This window comes from Lotus japonicus, chromosome 3, assembly GCF_012489685.1.
Source record: "Lotus japonicus ecotype B-129 chromosome 3, LjGifu_v1.2".
NCBI lineage: Eukaryota > Viridiplantae > Streptophyta > Magnoliopsida > Fabales > Fabaceae > Lotus > Lotus japonicus.
The window spans coordinates 64,170,517-64,193,585 of record NC_080043.1 but is presented as its reverse complement, the minus strand read 5'-3'; the positions used below and the strand labels follow the sequence as shown (position 1 = coordinate 64,193,585).

At 39.0% G+C, this 23,069-nt stretch overlaps 1 protein-coding gene and 2 pseudogenes across 1 annotated transcript; 2 read left to right on the top strand and 1 right to left on the bottom strand.

The window, feature by feature from the left end:
* The first annotated feature begins 4,549 nt into the window (after positions 1 to 4,549).
* Positions 4,550 to 6,486, top strand: LOC130749842 (uncharacterized). The gene is made up of 3 exons (XM_057603206.1): positions 4,550 to 4,838; positions 5,659 to 5,775; positions 6,178 to 6,486. Exons 1-3 carry the CDS (start codon positions 4,602 to 4,604, stop codon positions 6,214 to 6,216), a joined length of 393 nt encoding a protein of 130 aa, XP_057459189.1. The 5' UTR covers positions 4,550 to 4,601; the 3' UTR covers positions 6,217 to 6,486.
* A 186-nt stretch (positions 6,487 to 6,672) lies between these two features.
* On the bottom strand, positions 6,673 to 7,434 carry LOC130744506 (ABC transporter I family member 1-like; annotated as a pseudogene).
* Positions 7,435 to 7,487: 53 nt separating this feature from the next.
* On the top strand, positions 7,488 to 9,985 carry LOC130744505 (ABC transporter F family member 4-like; annotated as a pseudogene).
* Positions 9,986 to 23,069: the final 13,084 nt, after the last annotated feature.

Genomic DNA, 23,069 nt, shown 5'->3' with positions numbered 1-23,069 from the left:
AACTTTAAAACCTTGAATGAAAATCCCTCCGTTCATTTTTACGAGAATCAAGTGTGGTGTATAGCTTGATTCTTTTTATAAAAACAATTCAAATTTCTAGGAACGTTAATTATTTTTTGATAACAATACTCTCATTTAATCGATGTTTATCTTTCTTTCCATAATGCAACTCATTATTGGTAAATAGAAATAAAAAAAATATTGGGGTAACTTTGGAAAGTTGATATAAATGTGAACAAATTTAATACTTCAAAATTCAAACTAGTTTCTTAAGGAGCATGAAATATTAGTTTGATTCTTATAAAAAAGAACGGAGAAAATACATACTATGCAATGATGCGGTTAGGTGTTAAGTGGATAATATGATAAATTTAGAACATAGATAAAAGCAAAAGATTGAACACTAATTAATGACATTGATATCCTCAATTTTATATTCAACAAAAATGCTTTGCCTCTCTTTAATTTTCTAGAATTTTGAAGTCTTCCCTACTTAAAAATATGCTTTTGGAGGGAACGGAGTAATTTTTTAAAATAAATTTCAAAATTTTGGAGGGATCCCCTCCTCACTCAATGTTTACTTCCCTCCAATGTGGGTGAATTGGGAGGGAAGTAATTTTGCTAACAAAGATATCCCTACACAAATATAAGAATTCCAAGTTGCTTATAATTAGGCTATTGTCTCACGTCCCTTCATTAACCAAATAATAAGATGTTATTTTATTGTTGGTTCATAAGGGAGGGGAGAGATTGTATAATTAAATTACTTATTACAAATTTATAAAAACAAAAATACCTATAGTTCACAATCGAAACCTTTTAGTTACATAATAATTTACACTCACCACAATTTTCTTTTTTTCTCCTTCCACACACAAACAAACAGAATATGACATTCATTTTAATAAACCAAGCTGCACATCTTTTTCTCTTCTCAAACTCTCGCAGTAGCTTGCAACTTCGATTTTAATTTGTAATGATGGATAATATCCTTAATTTGTTTGGCCCATCATCGATGACCATATAAACTTCTTAGTCTCTACCCTCGTGTTTGGTCCCACATCGCTCACATAGACTCTTGCAGGTTCTGTTAATTTCTCAGTTTAACGCAAGATTCAACAAATTCACACAAATAAACTGGGTGTTGAAAGTGAAGGAAAATCGCTCACATACACTCTGCCCTCATGTTTGATTCTATCAAAAACTGAAGGAAAATCTTGCAGATCATATACCACAACGGAAACTGGGTGCTGAAAGTGAAGATCAGAAATTGAAGATGAAGGGAGGGAGATGGGTAAATGAGCGAGGGAGGATTTCATCCCAAAATATAAAGAAAAAGGGGAAATTGGGGGTGGAGAGGAAAGAAGTAAAATGATCACAAGCGGGAATGAAACAAAATGGAGGGAGTGGGAAAATTTTCATCACTAAAATATTTTTAATTTTTTGTAATATATTAAATTTTATTTCATTAAAAAATAAATTTGTAAAATTATATCTCCACACATATTAAATATGATTTAATTTGTTAATATAGAAAAAAAAGGCTTAATCGCACTTTTGGCCCCCCACGAATACCATATGTGCCATCGGAGTCCCTAAACTTCAAAAATCGCATTTTACATCCCCGACGTTAATCTCCGTTAACAATTTTAGTCTCTCCTTACTTTTCCATCCAACAACTAACGTTTTTTGCTGACGTGGATTTTTTATTAATATTTTAATTAATTCATCCTCCTCCTGGAACCATGTTCTTCACCATCTTCATCTTTTCTTCATCAGAACCCAGAAATTTTACCCAAGTCATGAATAGTAATGTGAAGAAAAAACAACAGTAAAGAATTGCCCCCAAAAAGACAACGTGATTCAGATTCCATTACCAGGTTCCAACAAGCATTATCAAATCAATAATTTGCAAAACCCCAACATTTTCTCCAATAATTCCCATAATGTGTGTGGGTTTTGGGGTTTCATATCTGCAGAGGCTTAAATTTTTGAAGGAAATCCTAGTGGGTATGGTGGTGTTGATTGACAAAATCAACTTTGGTTTAAAAGACGCAGCCCATGAATTTTTTTGTAAAACCTCTTTGATTATATGATTGATTTCTTCATATTCTTCCTTCTCCCCTTTGGCTTTTGCTTGGTTGTGAGATCTGGGTTTTTTTTTTCTTTTTTTCATTATTGCTGTTTGTTTTGGGATTTGAGGTAGGGGTATTAGATGAGAGATTTAGGGATTAGAGGGAGGGACAGCAGATTAGGGATCTGAGGGAATTATTACTTAAATAATTTTGGATTTGGGTTCAATGGTTTAAGATTCTTGGATGAATTTTTTTGGATTTCTATTTTCTTATCACGGTTTCTGGGTTTGTATGTTGAAAAAGATGAAGAGCTTATGAAGACTTCTGGTTTGTTTTTTTAGTTTTCAATTAATTTTTATATCAATTAAAATATTATTTAAAAAGCCACATCTGCAAAAAAAAAAAACGTTAGTTTTTTGATGGAAAAGTAAGGAGGGACCAAAGTTGTTAACGGAGATTAACGTCGTCGGGGATGTAAAATGGAATTTTTGAAGTTTAGGGACTCCGATGACACATATGGTATTCGTGGGGAACCAAAAGTGCGATTAAGCAAAAAAAAAATCGACAATTAATTATATTTTCATAATTTGTTTTCCACTTGTAACAAAATAAATAAATTATATTTTCATAAATCATTAAATTTTGATCTCTAAGCCTTCACTGCAACAAAGGCCATCGATCTTTGTCGTCGTCCGCACTCGGACACTCCTTTTCCACCAGTGCGAAACCGCCACGAAGCCATAGATCACCGCGAGTGCAAGAGCCTCCACCACCTCGAAACTTCTCCTTCACTGTCACCAGCTCCGATCTCTCACACATAAATTGTTGATCCTGTTCTGACTAGTGAACATGGGTTTCTTATGAACTACCTTAGCTTAATTAGGGTTGACATGAAGCACTTAGAGTGTCGGTGGGATGAGTTGAGCTCTTAGTTAAGGTTGACATGGAATACTTAAAGTGTCAGCGAGAGAGGAGTTGATATCTTTGTTAGGGTTGACTTAGAGTACTTAGGGTGTCAATGGGAAATGAGTTGAGCTCTTAGATAAGGTTGACATAGAGCGTTGGCAGTGAGTGAGTGGAGCTTTAGATAAGGTTCACCTCGAACACTTACAGTGTCGTTAGGGAACGAGTTGAGCTCTTAGGCAGGGTTGACATGGAGTGCATATAGAGTCAACAAAGAATAATTAGGGCTCTTAGGTACGGTTGACTTAGATTACTCAGAGTGTCTACAAGCAATGAGTGGAGCTTTTAGATAGGGTTGAGTTGGAGTACTTAGAGTGGATGCGGGGAATGAGTGAAGATTTTAGTTAGGGTTGACTTATACACAATTATTATACTATAATGAAAATGTTTTGAATGTAATCTATAGGTATTTGTGTCTATGTAAATTTTTAATAAGTGTTATGTCCTCCTCGTAACTTCGTGACACAAGGGTGATAGTTAGGGTTAGTGTTAGGTGAAATGCAGCATAAAGGAAAGATACTTAGGTCATCGACATGAAGACCTTTGTATTAGGGTTCAAAGTATAATTCAATCATTTTCGTGGAACTACTGACCCTCAGGCTAAGGTTTGTGTTTAGTTCAAGTGCATACATAGAGGAAAGACCTTTTGATTGTCAACATGAGGACCCTTAATGTTATTTTTCAATGTATGAATCATACGTTTTTGTTAAGCTTCTTGCAGTCTTGTCTCAACATTTAAGGTTAGGGCTAGTGTTTAATTGAAGTGCATTTACACTGTCAATATGTGGATCTTGAGTATTAGGGTTCATACTAAGGTATAGTCATTTTCGCGGAATTTCCTGACCCAATAGTTAATGTTAATGTTAGTGTTTAGTTGAAGTGCAGACGTAATGAAAAGACGTTCAGGTCATCGACATTAAAACCCTTGTTGTTAGGGTTTAAAGTATGGTGCAAACATTTTCTTGGAACTACCTTACCCGGTATGTTGTTATTCTAATTACTACACTATAAATTTAATTTAATATTCATTTTATAAGGTAAAGAAAATCATTTTAACATTTCATATCATTTTCAAAGTATTATTACACTTTAAAATGTATAGTTTAGAATTTAAACATTTTTCAGCTAAAAATATTAACCCTTTAATTTTTCTCTAAACCCATCTTTATTAAATTTCAACTTCCTCCAAATTTGTTGTCATAAGATTTATTGCCCCGCTTAATTATTTTCATCTTATTGAGGTGGTCAAAATCCATCCCCTCCAACAACTTTATCAATTTTTTCTCTTTCCGGTAGAATTTCAAATTTCCCTCTATTTTTCCAAAACTGAAAATCCAAATTCGAATGTTTACAAGTTGTTTCGATTTTGTATTCTTTTAATGCATCTTCATAGTTCATTCTCTCTCCCAATTTATTTCTTCAACTCCACTCACCGTCTCACCCCTAAATCCCTAATCAAATCTCACTCAATGGTCCAGCCCCCAAATTAAAATCAAAATCTCTACAATTCATTGTTCATCTATCACAACATCCACCATTGCATTGCATATCGACACCCTTGCGATGACGACAGTGAACGGCAACGGTGGCGATGATACCTCGGCAGTGCTTAGAAGAAGAGCGGCAACCGCTACAAACTCATCGGAGGATAGTGTTCTTCCCTCTCCTCTGAACCTGGTCGCCCTCACGCAGTATTGCTCTGCCGTGGAATCGTCGTATCTAAAGCATGGCAGCGAACACTCGCAGCGCAAGGTGCGATTCAGCTTCAAGGTTTTCTCCCCTCAAATCAACGTTACCACGGTAAATTTCTCTCCTCATCATGTTTTTTGATATATTAGAACATATTAGTTGTCTAATCATTCTCTTGGTTCTTTTTGTTCGATGTGAAGTGGGAAATTATTTAGGGTTAGTTGTTGCTGGAGATGCATTCTTGTGAAAATTACTCGAGTAGGACTTACTTTGTGTTTGGTTGAATAACCTCACCACATGATCTCAACATTGGCACTGGGCACCTTTTGATAAAGCAAGCAACTCATTCTCTTTTTTCTCAACCAACTAGATTTGTTACCATGAATTTCTACTCATTATTTCATTCTTCATGTAAACTAAAATTCTTCGTCTTGCATATTTGATTGGATGATTTGGAAAATGAAGGATTTTTAAGCTTAAGTTTCAGGTTGTGTCTTTACTATCATCTTCTATGTGTCTGTTCTTGGCTGATATATAATCATTTTGGGAGATATAAAAGTCTCTTAACAATAATCATTACATGAGAAATATTGCAAGTGACATTTGAATGTTTTTAGTTGTTGTGGTTGATCTCTTTCCTTGGAAAACTTGGAAGAGATGCAATTGACTTGGATTCAAATGTAAATGACTTCTCTGCTATAGCCTCAATTGCATCTGACCGCGCAACACACAGGTTTTAGTCTAGTTAGACTTTGAAACTATGCCTTTGTTAATTGGTGGTCATTTCCCTTCTTTCAGCCCAATACCATTGTCTTGTGTTCAGATTAAAGGAAACGCTTCAAAAATTCCAAGACCATCAACATGATAGGCATCTCACTTATCACGAACTAGATTTATTTTTCATTTAATATAGATGTGTCCTCTTTTGCAGATCATGGCTTGCAGCTGCCAGTATTCTGCTACCTACCTCAGGAGGCTTGGGCCAAGCTCACAGGTGTTTATTCTCTTTGCTAACCAAGGTGGAGGACTGGAGGTGATGAAGACAAATGTATAACTCTGGTAGGTTGCATGTTTTAATGTTTCCTTACGAAATTGTGGATGTTTTCACTTCTGCTACTCCCATCACCTTATCATGATTATGCCATTTCAAGTTATCCTTTCTAATGGTAGGTGATGATCAAACATCTGGTGTTTTCACTCGCTCATTTCATCTGGGTCTTCATTGTGGTGAACACCTCTTGCATTTGATTCATGACTATGGATGGATATATGGATGCTTTAATTAGAGAGTCTGAAAACGTTGATTGGAATATAGGATGGTGTCTATTATGGGTCATAATAGTAACATATATAGTATCTTAGTTGGATAGATGAGGAGTAATAACTGTATTCAAACAATAATAATGAAAAGTGATGTGATTGTTGATCTGAAACTCTTCTTTTATGGCAGCCATATGCTCACAGTGCAGAATGTCATTCCGCAGCGTAGTTCGTGATGTGAGGGACAGTTTTGGGAGCTTATCTAGGCGGTAGTTTTGATGTTAGACTTACTGGCCATCATAGAGGAAAATCTCATGGTTCGGTACAGGATTTACATGACCAGCCTCTAGTAATTCAAATTAGTTGCTGGGCAAGCTTACCCCCATAACTACTATTTGATGTCATTAGACGGCTAGAGGAGAGTAAGAATACACGGCCTGCTCGAAAGCATGTTGTTGCATGTGCTGCAGTTTGCCAGTCTTGGAGGAATATGTGCAAAGGATATTGTTAAGAACCCGAAGTTCTCTGGCAAGCTTACATTCCCTGTGTCCCTGAAGCAAGTTAGCTTCATTACTTATCTTAGTGTCTCATTCTTTGTTGAATAATCTACAACATTTTTTGTGGGGATAAGAATGATAGTTGGATGCAACAAAGCACTTATCTTTTGCTCCTTTCACTTTTCAGCTTGGCCACGCGATGGGATCATTCAATGTTTTATCAATAGAGATAAATCTAACTTAACATACCACCTGTTCCTTTGCTCAAGCCCATGGAATCTTCTATCTCAATAGGTAAGTGAGTCGCCTCAATCACATTCCTCCTTGTTTCTTGTGCTCAGCAATAACTTACTCAAGTAACTTCACACCTTCATCATCTAATGCCACTAAAGGCTCATCCAGCAACCATATGAGGCGATCAATTGCGAGCAATCTCCCAAGTTGTAGCCTTTTCCTTTGTCCCATAGGCAACATCCTTGGCTTTTCCTTGGCCAATTTTCCCAGTCTCATCAACTCAAGCTGCAGCTTATACTGTTGGAAGATTACAGATTCTGGAGTGTTGTAGTCATTCCAAAGGATTTCACCAGCAGAAGGATGGGAAAACCCGACTAACATGGGCAAGAAAGTTGACTTTCCAGAGCCAATGGCACCGGTTAGCACAAGCGCCCCTCCATCATGTAGAGAGACATTCACGTGCCGCAGAAACTGCTGGGCGTTTCTCATGCAAGAGACATTGTTTAGGAGGAGCCGAGGGAAGGGGGCTGTTCAAGCAGACATCTAGTTTAACAATTCAAAACAGGAACCTTCTGTCAATATGCACAAATTCAGATTAAATATGTTATTTTTGGCTCAATAATATGTTATCAGCAGCTCAATTTAGAGGTTTTGATGGATGGTTGGATTGGGTTCCTTGCTATCTTTTTTAGTAATGAGTTCATTTGTTGCAGCATGATTTAATACCGTTAATTCAGAGCAATGTTGCATTGGGTTTTTAATATACTGGATGAAAGGCACAAAATGGGTTTTTCTTGTTGGAGCTCAAAGCTTGTTAGAACTTGTTGCTGGCCAGTATTTGTGCATATTAGAGAAAGAAAAAATTTCTGTCTCTGCCATGCTGGCCAGTATGGATGAAAAGCCTGATAAAGCCAAAAAAGTAGCTTCTTTCTCCAATAAGCCCAAGCCAAAACCGAAAGCTTCTACTTACACTGATGGTATTGATCTTCCTCCCTCATATGATGATGATGACGATCTATCTGAAGATGAGCCCAAACAGTTCAGACCTGATTTCAAGCCACTTGAAGTGTCTTTTACAGACAAAGAGTTGAAAAAACGTGAGAAGAAAGATATTTTGGCTGCCCATGCTGTTGAGCAGGCAAAGAAGGAAGCTCTTAGGGATGATCATGATGCTTTTACTGTTGTCATTGGAAGCTGGGCTTCAGTGCTTGATGGAGAAGATGATGTTGATGCTAATGTTAAAGATATAACGGTGGAAAATTTTTCTGTGTCTGCTCGAGGTAAGGAACTTCTAAAAAATACATCGGTGAAGATATCTCATGGGAAGCGATATGGTTTGGTTGGGCCCAATGGAATGGGAAAGTCCACACTATTGAAGCTTCTTGCTTGGAGGAAGATACCAGTACCTAAAAATATCGATGTCTACTGGTTGAGCAGGAGATAGTTGGGGATGATAAAATAGCACTTGAAGATGTTGTTCCAGCTAATGTTGAACTTGTTAATGTTCGACAAGAAGTTGCTGCTCTCACAAATGCAGCTTCTATTGAGGAAAGTGTAGATAAAGATAATAATTTTGAGGAAGATGAAGCAGGAGAAAAGTTAGCAGAGCTGTATGAAAAATTGCAGCTGATGGGGTCTGATGCTGCTGAATCTCAGGCATCAAAGATATTAGCTGGTTTGGGTTTTACAAAAGATATGCAGGGCCGTCCAACAAAATCCTTTAGCGGTGGCTAGAGGATGATAATTTCTTTAGCTCGAGCACTTTTTGTGCAGCCAACTCTATTACTGCTTGATGAACCCACAAATTATCTTGCACTAAGGGTTGTTCTCTAGTTGGAAGAGTACTTGTGCCGTTGGAAAAAAACTTTGGTGGTTGTCTCTCATGATAGGGATTTCCTGAATACAGTATGCATTGAGATTATTCATCTCCATGATTTGAAGCTTCATCTCTATCGTGGAAACTTTGATGATTTTGAGAGTGGGTATGACAACGTCGTAAAGAGATTAATAAGAAGTATGAGATTTATGACAAGCAAATGAAAGCGGCTAAAAGGAGTGGAAACCGGGCTCAACAAGAAAAGGTGAAGGATCGAGCTAAGTTTGCAGCAGCTAAGGAAGCATCTAAAAACAAGGGTAAGGGCAAGGGCAAGGTTGATGAGGATGAGATCGCACCAGAGGCACCACAGAAATGGAGGGATTACAGTGTTGAGTTCCACTTTCCTGAACCTACTGAGCTCACACCTCCACTTATGCAACTTATTGAACTGAGCTTCAGCTACCCAAACCGAGAGGATTTCAGACTCTCAAATGTTGATGTTGGCATTGATATGGGGACTCGTGTTGCCATTGTTGGGCCTAACGGAGCTGGAAAATCTACACTGCTAAATCTTCTGGCTGGTGATTTGGTTCCATCTGAAGGTGAAGTTCGAAGGAGTCAGAAGTTGAGGATAGGAAGATATTCCCAACACTTTGTGGACCTTCTGACAATGGATGAAACTCCTGTGCAGTACCTTCTCCGTCTCCACCCAGACCAAGAGGGACTTAGCAAGCAAGAGGTTGTTCGTGCAAAGCTTGGTAAGTTTGGGCTGCCGAGTCATAACCATCTTACCCTTATTGTGAAACTATCAGGAGGGCAAAAAGCTCGGGTGGTCTTCACGTCGATATCCATGACAAAACCTCACATTTTATTGTTAGATGAACCCACAAATCATCTGGATATGCAAAGTATTGATGCATTGGATGAATTCACTAGAGGAGTTGTTCTTGTTAGTCATGATTCAAGATTGATATCACATGTTTGTGACGATGAAGAAAGGAGTCAAATATTGGTTGTTGAGGATGGCACTGTCAGAAATTTCCCTGGAACATTTGAGGATTACAAGGATGATTTGCTGAAAGAGATTAAAGCTGAAGTTGATGATTAAGCCTCCTTTGATGAAAACAATTCATTTATGGCGATTGGTGACAATTTCCCAATATATATCTTTATCTATGCACTTGCCTCTCATGTATTTTTCTGATAAAGAGACTTCCCTCTGGCAGATACCACATTTTTGCCTCCCCTTTCCCTGTTTTTTGGTCTTCTATTTTACTACAGAGTGAAATTATAATGCGGGAAATGCTACCAATGCGTTTAGTGAGACTCAATTTCTGGTGTACCAAGATTATATGTTAGGAACGTGTGGTTCAATTGTTAAAGGTCTGAATAAACTTCTGATTATTGGAAAAATTGCTGATGCTGTTTTTATTTTGTCACATTGAATCAAATTATGTATTGATTCAAATTTTGGAAGGTCATCAATAGAGTGAGATCTATAAAATTATAGAATTACCTGTGTACTTTTTGCTATAAATATCTTTGAAGAAAGTTTTAGTTATGTGTGATGATGTTTTTCCTCTGTTTCGTTGTTTGTTTTTATAACTAACGTGTTCAGGGGAATTGGAGCTATTATAATTTCGGTCAGAAGTTGAAATTAATTGTTTGCGTACTCTTTGTGCATTTTCAACTTGAATTTTATTAGTCCATAAAATTCAAAGAATGTCAAGGCGGATTGGTTTCCTTCCTATAAGTGATTCCACATAGTATTAAAATTGGAAAAAAAATCGATTTATTCATTTTTATATGTTTTCAAATTATGTATCAAGAAATATAATATGTGTCAAATCTTTATAAATAAATTTATTAGTAGTTCATATGCTTGGGCAGAAAGTTACTCGCATAGGTGATTTAGACGTTTTTAATAGTTGTGAGATTAATTCATCGTCTCACAATTAATCACGCACTAAATTATAGGAGATTGATCAACGAAATTTTTCAATTCACAATAACTGAAAATCAAACCCTCAAGGGCAGGGATGAATAGCTATGCCACTACTTCAAGCTACTTAGTTTATAAATGTGTTACACAAATGTTGAGTAATAGTACTAATATTTTACGATTTATTTAATTAATATTTTTGGGATGAATTCAATTTAAAAAAAAAAACATGAAAAGAATGAGTAGGTGTGTAGGAGTGGTGGTAGTGGAATGGATAAAAACGACTTCATCCTGGTTTTAGGTATTGTCATTCATCGTGTGAGTAAACGTATGAAAGTGAATGGTAACACACGAATCCAGTGCGGCAGTGCTCATTTTTATCGTTTGAGAGCTCCCGTTATACCTTTTATGGGGTGTCGTCTCCATTGCAACCTTTTACATTCCAGTTGTTTTCAAATCTGAGAAGGGTCCACAGTCCTACAAGCATGACTTTTGGTCCCACCTCCCAATCTAAATAAAGCCACATAGTGTTAAACTTCTCTTTTTTATTTTTGTCTTTTTATGCCACCATTGATCTCTTTTGGCCCCAAAATCACATTTTTGGTACAAGATTCGTTTTTTATTGAGTTTTGCTTATTTAATTTCAATTCCTTTTTATCGCCATTTTAGATGAAAATCTTCTAATTTGGTCCATGATACAGATGAATATTTAGCATTTTGTTATATGTGGATTCATACATAATATTATTCTCATTTCCAATTAATTTTTCTTTATATTATTAACTTTTGTTTCATTCCCTTCAAAGGTTTCACAACTCGGTGAACATTATGTTGGTTGCGCGAGATGATTGAGATAAGGAAAATCTCGCTTAAAGATCAGCCAACCAAATAAAACTAGCCTAAATAATGAAACATCACAAGGTTATTCAAATATAATCATCATCTTAGAAGTCCATTATTAAGACTTTTCCAAAGATTTTGAATCACGAATGTAATGACCATCATATCTAAATACATGTTTGGATGTTAATTGATATAAGCATTACTCATTTTGCTAACTCATTGTTCTTCGATGACTTTGAGATTATCTCTATGCACTCATACTAACTTGAGCGTTATAGTTATTTTAATTTGCATGTACCTCCTCATCGTACTAGTGCATCACCATCGTCCCGATATAATTTTCCAAGGTTGTGCACCATCAACAAAGTTAGAGGACAATTATCAATCTAGATTCAGGAAGAACATTTGTCATATGTGGGAAAATCTTTGGGTATTGTTATTGAGACCCCCCCACAGCTATTTGAACTCCTTTTAAATTGCAAAAACATTTTTTTACGTACTTTCAAAGTGCGACCATAACGCATTTTAGAGGTGCGTCCATAACGCACTTTCAAAGTGCGTCGGTAACGCACTTTCAAAAACACTTTTAAAGTGCGAAAATTAAAAATAGTTGTGCGGGGGGTCCAAATAGATGTCGGGGGTCCTAATAACAATTCCCTAAATCTTGTTACCTAAATCTCATTGCAATGAAAAGGTCATGAGACTGCCAAACTAAATCAAGAGATTTCATGACGAAGGTTGTTCTTTATGCCCTTCAAAACTGGTAGTGGATTAATTCTATGCACCTTTCTCTGAAGTGATATGAGCTTTGAACCTACCACTAGATTTAATAGAGTAAATTGGTATTTAATCATTTTTTGGGAATGCTGATCTAGGTTAGTTTAATTTCTTGAGTGATTGTGGTTCTTTTTTCATAGTTTTTCAATCTTTTGTTGATTTGAAGCTTTTAATTTATTTTATCAGTCATGTGGGGGGTTTTGTTGGTTCTAAAGGTATTAGGATGCAATTTAATTGGAATCTCCTATGCTCTATTTTGTTTAGGGTTGTACTTTGTAGGTGTGGTATTGTGGGGTAGGCCTGTCCAAACGGGCTTGGCCCGAACCGAAACCGCCCAAACCGAGGCCTTTTTGGCAAAACCGGGCGGTCCGGGTCGGGGTTCGGGTGGACCGGGTGAAAAAAAAACGGTTTGTAGTGGTTTAAGTCGGTCGGTCTCGGTTTGGGCTCAAGCCCGACCGAACCAACTCTTAAAAAAAAAAGTTACAAGCCCAGCCGGCCAGCCCAAATTCACAACCCAACCCACATTCACTAACCCTACCATATATATTCAGATATGTACTCTCTCAGAAACCCTAGCCTCACTCAAGCCTCCACTCTCTGATTCTCTCACTAAACCTCCACCACTCTCAAGCATCAGCCGCCACTCCACCACCTCTCATGCCTCAACCCTAGCCTCCACCACCTCTGTATTTCTCTCACTAAGCCTCCACCTCTCTCACTCAAGCCTCAGCCGCCACTCCATCACCTCTCAAGCCTCAACCCTAGCCTCCAAGTCCAACCATCGTGTATCACAGCAAGTCCACACCTCCATGGCTCCACCTCCTTTTCCTTCTGAGGTGGAGGAAGCGATCCCGATCGTCAACGGAGAGATTTCATCGCAGCAAAAGCGATCTCATCGCGGTTGAGGGGTTTTGTTGTCGGTTGCCATGGTTTCATCGATGGTGAAGACGTTGTCGGAGGGATTGCATGCAACACCATAGTGGTGAAGATCTTGATTGATTTTGTATTTTGTATCTTTCGTGTCTGAGATATATAGATCTGGAATTTTGTACTATCATTTATGTTGATTTATCAAGGAAGTCAGGATTTATGTATATTAGATGTGATTTTATGAATTTTTGCCTGGAACTCCTCATCTCCTCTCTCTTTTTTGTGATTTTTTTCTTGGATCAACAACCGTTGTACCTGACAGATCTAACCGTTTAACCGATGAAACCGAACCCGACAAATCCGATGGTGATGGGCGGACGGCGGCGAGCTTTGGTGAGGAATGGGATTATCTGTGTGCTTGGATGGTTGACCAAGTTCCAGTGATGGTGGGGTTTCTTAATGCTGAAAAGAATAAGTGTCCTGAAGCTGCCAGTCAACGACTCAGAAGAAGAGAAGCAATAAATGAACAAAAGATGAGAAATCAATTGCATGCTGCTATTGAAGAGGCCAGAAAGAAGAAAGAACAAGAAGAAGAAGCTGCAAGAATTGAAGCAGAACAACGTGAAGCTGCACGGTTGCAAGCTCTGGAACAAGCTGCTAAGCTACAAGCTGAAGTTGAGGCACTAAAAAATCAAGCACTTAGAATTGTTCCAGTTACTGATGTTGCCTCCACATCTGCTCAAGTTCCTCACTCTGATCAAGCTTTAGCGTCTGCTCAACCTCAGTCAGATTCAAGGATTGATATCATTGAACAAAGGCTTGATTCTCATGAAGCTCTTCTTCAGAGTTTGAAAGAAATGGGCACATAGCTGCTTCGGAGGACACCTAAACCCTAGTTTTAGGAACTCTCTTCTCTTCTGTTTTTATATGTGTTGATTTACTTTCTTTGTAACACCCCGATTTCGGTGGCGTCACTTTAGTAACTTGGAAATAAAATAAAGCGGAAAAGCAGGTATTTTTTTGTTTGTTTTTAGAAATAAGAACATTGTAAACTAAAGACTCAACCCCCAAAATGCGATGAACATAAACTGACATACAATACTATTACAGTCCTGCTGTAACTAAAAGCATCGTCATGAGTGTCCTCAAGTGACGGAATGTAACATCAAATAACTAAAGGTATTGCCCAACAGCAGACAAGTGTGACCCATAGATAGAGTCATGAGTTTTATAAACACAGTCTTCCGAAGAGTAAGTCAGCCCAAAACGGCTTCCAAAAAGACTTCCTACGTCCGACTACTCCATGCGATCCCCATCTATGGAGAACCACACCGAAAGCAACCCGTCGGAAACTACCCGGTCCCAAAAGTACAAATGACGAATCAGAGCTATGACAGCAACAACCAGCTCAAAAGACTCTAACCACCCATATCCCACACTACTTTCATCGACCCTTCCTCGATCAGGCCTGAAGTCCGGGTTCTCGTCGAAAGCTTCAGTAATAGTCATTTCGCTCCGGGTCTTTCCCGCACAATGAATCATCACGAACCGGCTGACGGACGCCTGGCAGCAGGCCGACCGCCCAAACACAAACATACAAACAAAGCCAAGGCGCTAGGGTCAACTTACAGAATACAATAGATATACAACCAACATGCGATAAAAGGGGTATATATATATGTTGTATATATACATATAAGTTATGCGTTGCCTACCCTAAGGTATATACATGACATGTTATCAAACCTCTTACACAATTCAATCATCAAAACTCATAACGATGTTTATCAACATCAAATCATCAAGTCTCAACAATTATAGTTAGAGTGCATGATATGTCATACAACGGTAATCATAATAAGATGCATGGTGTGTCACTGCAGGATATGCTGACACAAACCCGAATAACGTCACTCTGCTTGGCGACGGGACAAACCAATGGTATTGCAACTTAAAGGCTGGGCACCTCGAGACGGTCGTAACACTGGCATCGTGTTTAACCATTTCTGCTCGGGCGTCGCTTATCACCTTTGGCTATAGTCAAGACGATCCAACTCTACACAGTTCGACCATTTCTGCTTGCTATGCCGGACATCAACAGGAGTGATACAACTCTACACGGATGATCATTACTTCCTGCTGTGCCAGGTATAGTCAGGACCGATTCAACTCTACACGGATGATCGTTGCTTCCTGCTATACCGAAGTACTCCACTTGGTACTTCATCGCGTGTATGCATGTGTGCAATATGGTTAGCTAAACAACGATTCGTCCTCACAGGTAAAATTGGTTCATTGACCAAAGGCTTCTACAACGAGAAACCTTGGCTATAGTCAAGTCGGTTGTGACCCTACGAGTTTTACCATCCTGCCTGCTACGCCAGACATCAACAGGCACGATACAACTCTACACGGCTGACCGTCACTTCCTGTTGTGCCAAGAGTACTCTACTAGGTACCTTACTAACGCCCAGACCCTTGGCTAAAGCCCGTCTTCAAATTCTTTCCCATAAAATGAGTTCCCTTAAAATAATAGTTCTCTTATTAGGTAAAATGTTCCATCGTAAGTTAGTCCATTTTGTCGTGAATTCCAAAGTTCAGTTTTCATTTCCAACACCTTTCAAAATAAAGTTCCCAAAGCTAGGATCACCGACCCATTCCCGTTTTCCAAACTCACTTTCATCCCTAAGTCTTTTCCGTTGAATCATCGTCATTACTTAAAAACATTATATCCTTAATAAATATATTATGGATTTATTTACATAAAACAGATTGTGATTATTTTCGGTCCAAAACTCGATAAGTTCAAAGTTCCCATCAAACCCAAACAACTCCCCGAGAAAACACTAGATCCCCTAAAACAATGAAGGTTCGAACCTTGGTTCGACCTAACAAACATTCCCAAAACAAACCCGTCATTGTCATGACGAGGGTAAGTGTATTCTACAATCCAAAAGTGGCATCAAAATGCACGAATATAGTCAGCACAATTTAATCATAAACGCAAATACATCAAGCTCCATCGAGCGATGAATCAATATGGCAGTGCTGTAAACATAACCTTGTCATATCCACTAGAAAGCGATAAGACAGAAACCAGTAAACGACCGAAGCCTCTCAGAAAACGGAGACACACGTCTCATATAAGTTCACTCGGCCGAAGCCTCCAGAAAACATTTTCCAACTCAAAGCAATAAACAATATCCAAGCAATATTCAATATCAAGCAATATTCAAGTCGAATTTATCGACGCCTACAATACAAATAGCTAGTAAGTAAGTTGCCCTAACCTCGAGTTGTTCCAGTCTCGCGGTGTAGGTCTCCCTCACAAGCTTGTTCAGTCAATCCCAAAGTTTCCACAATTGAACCTTTGAGCAAACAAGGCAATAATGAATCAACACAAGTCGATACATTCGAAACAATCCTAACTAATGTTCGACAAAGCTCAAGGAGCTTCAGAGTACAACATTTAGGCACGAATGGAAGGACTTTCTCCGAATGGATGAGTTTTGACTCCATTCAAGTTTTGTACAAAAACACTTTATTCGCTTAAACGGGCATAGCTCGAGCTACAGAACTCGGAATGACACGAAACCGGAGCCAAAATTTCGACAATTGAAAGAGCTACGCAATGGCTCGGGTCATAGAGACCCAAAAATTATTTTTGGACACGGTATCCAAGCAAATAGGTTTCGGCCACTATGGAAAATAGGGTTTTCGAACTTTTTCTTCGGTCTAAATCAATTCCTAGGTATTCTTAGGCAATATCTAGGCCAGGGAAACTCTCAGAAAAATTATCGGGTCGAAAACTATTGCAAGGGTATTTTGGTCATTATTTTTAGCTCGGAAAATCAAAAATTCGAATTTTGAAAAACTAATCGGATGGAAATGTCACTAACGACATTTATGACAACTAATCCTACTGACACTAAGCTAAGTCGTGAGTTCTAAACCGAAAGGATGAGACTTTGCCCCAAAAATGGGTATTTGAGGTAAAAATTGATTCCGGCGGAATTTCGGCGACAGAATGAAAAATGTAATCCGACAGAACTACTCTTGGGCAGGTAGGGAAGATGTTTAGACAGAGAAATCAAGCTATTTGGACAATTTTACAAAAAGCTCCAAACTTTGAGCTCAGAAAAACATAGAAAAAGTCGACAGATCTGACGATCAGAAGTGAGGGATAGTAACTATACCTCGATGTCTTCGATTAGCAACGATCGGTGAAGCAAACGGGCAAGAATCCGCGAAGATCAACTTCCTCACCTCTCCTCCTTGTGCTCGCGGGTATGGGTGGGTTTTTGGGTGAGATTTTGCCAAATTTTCATTTTCTAGCTACAACCTATATATAGTGAAGGAAATGGAAGATATTTTGCAAAGTTTAGATAAGGATGACTTGGTGGATGGATAAGGATGGATAGATATTTTTGAGAAGATATTTTTGTAAAGATATTTTGTAAAGATATTTTGTAAAGATATTTTGTAAAGATTAGATAAGGATGAGTAGATATTTATCAAAGATCGGATAAGGTTGAATAGATATTTATCAGAGAATGGATAAGAATGAATAGATATTTATCAAAGATTGGATAAGAATGAATAGATATTTATCAAAGATTGGATAAGAATGAATAGATATTTATCAAAGATTGGATAAGAATGAATAGATATTTATCAGAGATTGGATAAGAATGAAGGATCAGTGTAACACCCCGATTTCCGGGTGTCACTTAAGTAACTCAAAATAAACTTTACGCGGAAAACAGGTATATTTTTTTTTCCGATTCCTTTTAATTAAAGCGATAGAAAATAAAGACATAACCCAGCAACTAAACTAACCGATGTACAAACATATATACAGGTACAGCCTCAACTGCACGTCAACGTCACGCGCACTCGCAGTGACCCCAAAGTAGTGTGCCCGTAGGCCAATATGTACAGATCCAGTAATGTAAGTAAAAAGTTTTAAGTACAATCCTCCAAGAGAAAGTCGGCCCCAAAATGGCCTAAACAAAGACCTCTATAGTCCGACAGACTCTCTGTGATCCTCGGCAAGAGAACCACACAAAAGCCATGCATCGGGAACCTACCTTGTCCCAAAAGTAAGACGAATCAGAGCTCTACACAAAATATGACGCCTGCCTAACCTACCCTCCCAGTACCGCTCATAGCTCCTCCTCCTCTCCCTCGTCGCTCGGCGAGTAGCTGTCCACGTCGGTGTCGGAGTCAGAGTCGGAATCCACCGTGATCATCTCAGTGTCCAAGTCCACGACCTCCCTCCAAACTGTCCTGCTACAACCCTAGTCGAGGCCATCTCAACATCTACCTCCTCAGCAAGGACATCCTCCTCCACCACACGAACCAGAGGTTCCACACGGTAGCCGCGCAGTGGAGTAAACGGAAAACGGCGAGAGGCAGATGGAACAACAGGCTCCCTCTTCGGCTCCACGAGCCTCGAGGACGACGCCACGTCGGTAGGATCAACAGCAGTAGCAGGAGGTGGCGCAACAGGTGCATCGACATCAGCCTCGATCTAGGATGGGTCCTCGTCATCGGATGAAGATGAAGTCGGAGGTGGTGCAGGTGGTCCTCGACCAGTACCTGGTCCACAACGAACTGAAGGCGGCAAGTCAAAGCTCAGCTCCAGGCGTCGTAGAACTCCCATCGTCAGACGTCCACGCTCGTCTGTCCAGTCCTCCATGACCCTTCCCCGGTACGTCGCCCGGTGATCCACAACATCGATCACCCAAGCGGTGGGGGCATGACGGTCCACCAACTCAAACCTGATCCCCCCCGAGGGAGAGACCATCGAAAACCACTCCGCCATCGACAACTGGCAGTAGGCCGACCGCCCAAACACAAACATGAATCCAAAGCCAAGGCGCTAGGGTCAACTCACAGAATAAAGTAATTATACACTCAACATGTGATTGGGGTATAGATATATATGTTTATGTATATATATATATATATATATAAATTATCCTAGCATGTTATCAGCTCTAACAATGCTTCAATAATTCAAACAGCATACAATTCCAGTCAGGGTGAATGTATGCGTGAAATGCAATTCAATATGATCCGGATAGTTCAAGTGGGATGGGCACCATCGAGTCAGTCCTAACACCGGCCTAGTGTTTAACCATTTCCGCTCGTGTGTCACTTACAAACCCATGCATAGTCGGATCAGCCCCAACCACCCTAGGTCGTGCCACTCTGCCCGCTATGCCGAAGATACATCCATGTGTTCTTCGATGAAGGCCTTCCCAACCTTCGTGAAGCCTTCCCAATTTCACTGAGGCCCAATCTTTCAATCGTACAAACCTCGAATGTATGCATGATGCAATATGGTTAGCCAAACATCGAATCGTCCTCACAACGCAAGTGTTTAGCTTAAATTTCAATTTCAAGACTCAAGAGTTTAATGCCGACCCTACGACATAACTCCAACAACAAGAGTAACAAGTACTCGGTGACTTCCCCACGTCACCGTGGCTCACCTCCGCGGTGTCCACCAATTCTCCAGAACCCACGACAAAGTCGACTTTGCCCCGTCTTTCGCAATCATTTTCCCCTTTAGATTCCCTATGGTTTATTCGTTAATAAAAATATTTCGAATTGAATTAGTCAGGTTATGAGTTTAGTTCTTGAATACTAAATTCTCTAAGGTCTCTAGTTTTCAAAATTCTATTAGTTCTAAGTTTTCCAAAAACCCACCAAATGTAAATCTCGGGGAAAGTCTAAGTATAAAAACGAATAGCTAGGTCTCAAACCCCATGTTTGGACTTGCCTAGGGTTGTTTCCCCAACCCGAAAGATCAAAAGTAATCAGCTCAGTGATTCTTCACTCCGAATCCACGTCAAAACGCACAATTAAATAACACATCAATATCATAAGTCATGAGAAACAACATAACAATAATCCATCATCATAATCAATATCAAAGTAGTACATAAGTCGAATTTATCGACGCCTATCATGCAATCTTAGCTAATAGGTAAGTTGCCCTAACCTCGAGTTGCTCCAGCCTCTTGGTTTAGGTTCTCCACACACAAATGCTCCGTAAAACCCAAAGTTCCTTCAACTGAACCTCGGAGAAAACAAGCAGAAATCCAAACAAAATCGATTAGCTCGATCACAATACAACTAATTAACGATAGACAAAGCATTGAAGCTTCAGAGTACAACAATCGAGCACGAAAGGACGAGTTATCGCAAAACGAAAACCCCCCCCACTAAACATGCTCTCGGCCCTAAGAGAAAAAGGGTTTCGGCGCTTTTTCTTCGATCTAATTTAATTCCTAGGTAGTTTTAGGGTAAAACTAGGGTAAAGAAATTGTCGGAAAAATTTTCGGACGATCGGATCGAATTACGACTAGCTAGGGGCATTTTGGTCCAAAATTAAAGCTCAAAAACTCAAAGTTAAAACTTCGGAAAACAAATTTTATGGGGACGTTCACAACGACATTTGTAGCAACTAATCCTAAAGGCACTAAGTCGGATTGTGGCTTTTCGACATTAAAGTTTCGATATGTGCGCAAAAGAGTTTTTATACAATTTTTCAGATCTTTGACAACTCGGTCGAAATCGGCGAACAACGGCGAGTGTTCTAGGTTGTTGGGCAAGTATAGAAGGTATACCAAAAGAAAAATCGGGAAAAACGGATAGTTTTACGAAAAGCTTGAAACTTTGAGCTCAGAAAGAGATAAAGAAACGCGGTAAAAAGAATGATTAGAGGTAAGAATCAAGCAAGTTACCTCGATACCGTGAAGTAGAGACAAACAGCTCGAAGATCGGTCAAGAATCGGCGAAGTTCTTCTCTCCTCCTTTCTCTCCTCAACTCGCGGCCTCAATGGAAGTTATGGGTAAGATTTTTGATTTTCTTACTATTTATAGGAAGGTGAAATCGCGGGAAAATGAATATTTCGCGATTCCGATTTTTGTAGCACGTTCATCGGTGAATTCTAAGCGAGATTCTGGCGACAGAATTCCAGAACTCAAAACCAATCTCTAGAATTAGGGAAAAACGATCCAAAAGCAGTGTAAGTTAATTTGCCCCGAAAAACTACTTTTTGCTGTGAAGGTCGGATGACAAAACTTCGTTATGAAGAAAGATTGGAAACATCGAAAGAAATCTGGCAGCGCGGATGGAAACTTCGTTAAAAGCTCCGAATAGAAAAAGTCTTCATTCAGTGATTGAATTTAGGGTTTTTAAAGAAAAGAAATTAGCGTCGTCGGACTTCCGAGAATTGAAACCTATCGTGCGTATAATCCAGAGTTCCGAAATGAAACACTGGTCGAAGGAAAAATAAAGAGAACTTCTTATTTTTCCAAGGATTTGAAATTTCACTTAAACGTTGCTTTAAGAGCGGAATTAGCCTATTCTGGACGCTCTCGCCATAAGGCGGGTGTGCAGACGACTCGTACTAACTCCTAAAACGACTATGAAACAATCCTCAAGCAATTCCTGAACTTTCTTCTTCATTAAACTTTCTCAAACGGCGAACTCCTGTCACGCTTACACTGATCCTACGCGTGAGTCGGAAAAGTAACCTGTTCTGTAAATCCGGGTCTTACAATCAGAAGCTCTAAAGCATCAGAAGCTGAGTAGTGAAGACTTTGAAGTCCAAGAGTAAGCTGGCTCTGAAGACCAAGTACATCTCCTCTGAGTCCAGAAGCAGAAGGTACAAAGGTTAGAGGATCCAAGCTTCCCTCTGACTCTGATCATCAAGCTTCACAAGTTTCAAGATGAAGCATTACTCTGATCAAAAGTCAACAAGGATAAAGGTCATGTCGCTATCCAAAGTACAAAAGCAATTGTACCATTCCTAACGACCTTACCTAACTGATTCAGCCACAACAGAACCTGGAAATTCCAGATCTGCCCTCCAACGGTAGCATCTCCATGGAACGTTCAAACCTTAATCCTTGGAGTATATAAAGAGGTTGAAGATTTAAAGATGCCACCTAAGAAACTTGTTCACGCGCAAGCAATATTCAAAAATCTTCTTAGCAATCTTTCTTCAAATAGAACTAAGTGTGTTTACTATTAGCTTTCTAAGAAGCATTTATCTGTAAACCCAAAACCTTCAAACAATTGTTTGTTTTACCTTTAGGAGATAAAGGTTGATCGGATCCTAGAGAAGACTAAGAGAGTGAATCTTAGTGAAAGCTAAGTCAGTGTATTGTTAGTCACTTTGCAGGTAGCAAGTGCAGTTGTAACAAAACTTTGATTAGTGGATTGTCTTCATTCTAAGAAGGAAGAAATCACCTTAACGGGTGGACTGAATTAGCTTGAGGAATTTATCAAGTGAACCAGGATAAAATCATTTGTGTGCTTTCCTTATCTCTTATCTCTGCACTTTTATCATTGGTGTTTGAAGAGATTTATTTAAATCTCAAGTGGGTTGAGTTTTTAGTTGTAAAACACTATTCAAACCCCCCCCTTTCTATCGTTTTACATACCTTCACAATCGATTCACAGAGATATTCACAGAGAATCAGAGTCAGAGGAGAGAGACAAAGTCACAATTGATTAAGAAGTTTTACCTGCTTCTGCTTGGTGGTTTGGTGGAGGGAGCAATTGAACAATGGGTGAATAGAGGTGAAGCCGTGCGTGAAGGAAGTGGTGAAGCCGTGCGTGAGCAATGAACAATCGAGCAAGTGAAAGACTAGGGTTTCAGAAACCTAGAAGCTACATCATTACTTCTATGTCCTTTTTTCTGATAAAATTCAATTAGACCTATTCAAGCATAAACAAATAACCCAATCACAAGAGTGTGGATCTAGGATAAGTGACTAAGCTAGAAGTTCAAATGTTTTGATCAGCTTTTCTTTCCTCGGAATCAATTCTAAAACCTAGAAGCTACTCAAAAATTGATTAATAGGGCTTTGCACATAAAGTTCAAAACTTTTAAATGATATTTCAACATTCCCTAATCCCTACTCACTGTGATTCACTCATAATTTCATATCATATCAAATTAATAAAAAAATGTTTTAATTGATGAGAGTATGATCAATTTTCATTCCAAAACTCATTATCAAACTACCCACCAATTTCCCTCCCCTCCAAATCATCTCTCCCTAGAAGAATTGAACCA